This window comes from Marmota marmota, unplaced genomic scaffold (assembly GCF_001458135.2).
Source record: "Marmota marmota marmota unplaced genomic scaffold, marMar, whole genome shotgun sequence".
NCBI lineage: Eukaryota > Metazoa > Chordata > Mammalia > Rodentia > Sciuridae > Marmota > Marmota marmota.
The window spans coordinates 4,688,854-4,692,835 of record NW_026000005.1 but is presented as its reverse complement, the minus strand read 5'-3'; the positions used below and the strand labels follow the sequence as shown (position 1 = coordinate 4,692,835).

Here is a 3,982-nt window from a genome sequence, read left to right as displayed (position 1 = left end):
TTTTTGGGATCCTTGTAGAAATAAGTCAATTCTGAAGAATTGAAGGCTTTAATTAATGAGTAAAAGACTCTTACATTATCAATTGTAATTTAAAAATTTGCTGGTAAATTTAAGGTTAGAAGTGGTTACTGTTCCATGAGCTGATATGTAGAAAAAGCAAAATCCAAGGTAGGGAGTTAAAAATATAAACAAAAATATGGGAGAGAATATGAATAGGGTTAGAGTTGAAAATGAATAGGTCTATTATTTTTTTGTATAACTAGAATAGTCTTTATCCTGCTCCCCAATATTTTGTCTTAAAGTGATAAGCAAAATTCTTCCAACACAATAAACCATAATATGAATAGGTTTTTGGAAAATGAAAAAAGATTCTTTTATTGACTTCTGATCAATTTAAATTTGTACCATTCCATATATTTTGAATTATAACTAAACAACTACAGGTTACTCAGTTTTGTTAAAATGGAAGGAAAAAACTTTGAGTCTTAACAACTCCTGAAACTAAAAGATCCCATTCTAGAATTATATACTTGATTTTCTTAAAAAAATAACTTCAGTTATTATGCCAATATCTGAATACGCAGCCCCTGACAGTAAACGAATAACTGGAATAAATAACCACACAGTATCTATGTGAGCTACAGTAAAGTCTTTGAAATTATCTTTCCTATTTGAATAATGAATAGATTGAAAACCATAACCATGGGGGAAATTAGTGTAAATAAATGATACAGGTCAAAAGAAAACTCAAAAGGCAAATTACGTAAATATTGGAGGTATCTATCAGTGGCAAAATTTTTATGAAAACAATTTCAGAAAAATAAACAAATCTTTAAAATATAGAGCTCTAAATACTTGATATATTTGGGGGTAGATACTCTATAATGCCCATTTAATTATTGTAATTTTTTTCCCCCTTGGATTTTTTTTTTTCCAGATGATAGGGCAGTCTATAGCATTTTTTTGCACTTACAAGTGTTGCAAAAAGTTTTTTCAATTATGAAAAATTTAAAGCATTTCTTCAACCTTTAAAAGATGAAATGGAGATACAGCATGAAAACAGGTATCTGTGTATTTTTCTATTGCATGGGTGTTTTTTAAAAACAAAATATATGGTCAGACATGGTTTTTAGGAGGTGACCAGAAACCAACTTGCCTCTTTCCAGGCCAGCCAAAATACTGCAAGTGGGGAGAAGAAAAAAAAAAAAAAAAAAAAATCCACTTTGTACAGTATGTAGATAACAGCAGAGTAGACTCATTAGAGCCAGACATTCAAAACACCATTTCTAGGAGTTAGCACTGTAGGCCCAAAGACTGAATTTGGACTATGGTTTATACTTTGTATGGCCCTGAGCTAAGAATGGTTTTTCTATTTTTTAAAAGGATCATTACAGACAACAAAGAAAATTTAACAAAAAACCATATATGGTCTGCAAAACTTAAAACATTTATGATCTGGCCCTTTACAGGAAGTTTGCAGACCTTTCATTTTATACCAATGTTGTTCAGAATTCAGGCAGTGCAATTACACGTCCAAGGTAATGTTCATTAATTTCCACCAGGAACATAGTTAGCATTCTTTCTTAAAAGGTGTCTTCTGATGCTATTTTCAGACTTTTTTTTTTTCTTTTCAATTTTTCTTCCATTTTTCAACATCAAAGTTCATCCTGTGTTAATAATGTAAAGGTGATTGAAAAGTATGACTATAATGTTTACAATAAGGTGAAATATAAACTAACCAACATTTTACCTTTTTAAATGTACTCATTATTCTTAATGAATAACCATGAAACATACCTTTCTTAATTGTAACAATGGGAAGGGAAAAAACCAAAAACAGAATACCTCCTAGTTTGCACCTGACACCAACAGATACATTAAATCACATCTGGCATGCTTTTAAAGTTAATTTCAGTTATGATATTCTTTTTTAAGACTAAACTTTAAAACAAGAAAATATAGAACTATTTCTGTAGAACTTTCTTTCCTCACCTCTAGATTTGGATAAAATACTTGGGAAGCAGGCTGTAAGGCTTTCTTTACTGGGGTCTAACAATTTTTAACTGGATTATAACAGAACCTGTGTCCTTTATTTTTCGTACTGGGGACTGAACCAGGAGTACTTTACCACTGGGTTACATCCCTATCCCTTTTAATTTTGAGACAGGGTCTCACTAAGTTGCTGAGGATGGCCTTGAACTTGCAAATTCCCACGTTAGCCTCCAGTGTTGCTGAGATTACAGGTATGCCCACCAGGCCAGGCAAAAAGAACCTGTATTCTAATGGGTTGTAAAAAGCTAGATTTCTTTAGAGTTCTCCAGAGATTTTGCTGTTGTCTTTAACCTTATGAAGAAAGAACCCGAGGTTGGAGTTGTGGCTCAGTGGGAGAGTGCTTGCCTCGCCCTTTTGAGACCCTGGGTTCGATCCTCAGCACCATATAGACACAATACCTTTATTTCACTTATTTATGTTTAACTACAACTAAAAATAAATATTAAAAAAAGAAAGAACCCAAGATAATTCATATGTGATTGTATTAAATTCCATTCAAAAACTACTCTAATATTCACAACTCTTTGGTCTGTTTCTAAGTACTCCCTAGAATGACACTGAATTGGGAGGAAAGAAATGAACTGCCTTTTGAAGAATAACAGCAAAGTTTATAATGCTGCTTAATACATTAAAAATTCAAGGAGGAACCAAGATGAATAATGGGTTTAAACATACATTTTGATTATACCAAGAACAAAAGAAAATTTGCTATCCAAAATGTGTTGGGGCTTTAGTATATTTATTCCTAACAATTATATTTGAATAAATTTAAATAGTTAATGGCCAACTCATTTTTTTTACAGCTTTATTATACATTTAACATGCCATAAAATTCCCACAATTAAAGGAGTCTAGTGTTTTTTATAATATCTACAGTTGAGCAACTAATTTTAGAACCGTCCACACTCCAAAAGAAACTTTCACCCATTAGCAGTCACCCCCAATTTCTGCTCTTTTCCACTCTACCCCAGGCAACCACTAGTCTACATTCTGTCTCTGAATTGACCTATTCTGAACATTGTATATAGATAAAAGGCCACATATGATTCTATGACTGGCTTCCTTGACTAAGCATAGGTTTTCAAAGTTACTTAAGTAGCAAGCATCACTCCTTTTAGGGCTAAAAATTACTCCATTGCATAGATAAACACCATATTTTATTCATTCAGTAATGAATAAAATATTGATGGACATTTTTTCCTATTGCGAATGTTTAAACATTCACATACAAGTTTTCGTATGGATCTTAGTCATTATTTTCTGCTAACTGGTGTTACTTGTACAAATTTCTAAGCATTTCAGTGTCTAAAGGCTATGTTTTAATTGATATATTTCCCAAAGTAGAAATTTCCATTTTTATATATTTTTTAAGCTTCACTTTACATGAACTGCCTACTGAGAATACATTTTGGTAACTTTTGCCAGTTAGTTCTAGGTTCAGTTCTCACCTTATTTCTCTTTCCTTGATTTTGAAGAGTTTCCAATTTTCCATGAATAAAGGCAGCAATTGTTTTTGCATCTCTGGCATTTACTTGCTCTTCCCAAATATTTTTCTAAAATTAAAAACATTATCATTAAATACTAAATCAAAATACAATATTTCTGTCTAAGAAACTAGGTTAAATATGCTTTGAAGTTCTTTTGTTCTAAAATTTTAAGCGTCTGAAATTCAGATTTCTTTGAGGTCATATGGGAAAAATGCATTGCTGACCTCAAAAAACATAAACTGAGGGGCTGGGAATGTGGCTCAAGCGGTAGCACGCTCGCCTGGCATGCGTGCGGCCCGGGTTCGATCCTCAGCACCACATACAAACAAAGATGTTGTGTCTGCCGAAAACTAAAAAATAAATGTTAAAATTCTCTCTCTTTAAAAAAAAAAAAAAAAAAAGCAAATAACTAGAAAATAGAAAAGATATCCCTAGGGCTGAAA

At 32.2% G+C, this 3,982-nt stretch overlaps 1 protein-coding gene across 1 annotated transcript in view; it reads right to left on the bottom strand.

Annotated features, from left to right (window-relative positions):
* Positions 1 to 344: 344 nt before the first annotated feature.
* Positions 345 to 3,982, bottom strand: part of Dnajc10 (DnaJ heat shock protein family (Hsp40) member C10) — a 46,597-nt gene continuing 42,959 nt past the window's right edge. Inside the window, exons 20-21 of the mRNA XM_048808973.1 lie at positions 3,501 to 3,605; positions 345 to 1,667 (exon numbers count right to left, since the gene is read on the bottom strand). Of these exons, the coding sequence (XP_048664930.1) occupies positions 1,656 to 1,667; positions 3,501 to 3,605 (117 nt within the window). The 3' untranslated portion in view covers positions 345 to 1,655. The remainder of the gene's footprint in view (positions 1,668 to 3,500; positions 3,606 to 3,982) is intronic.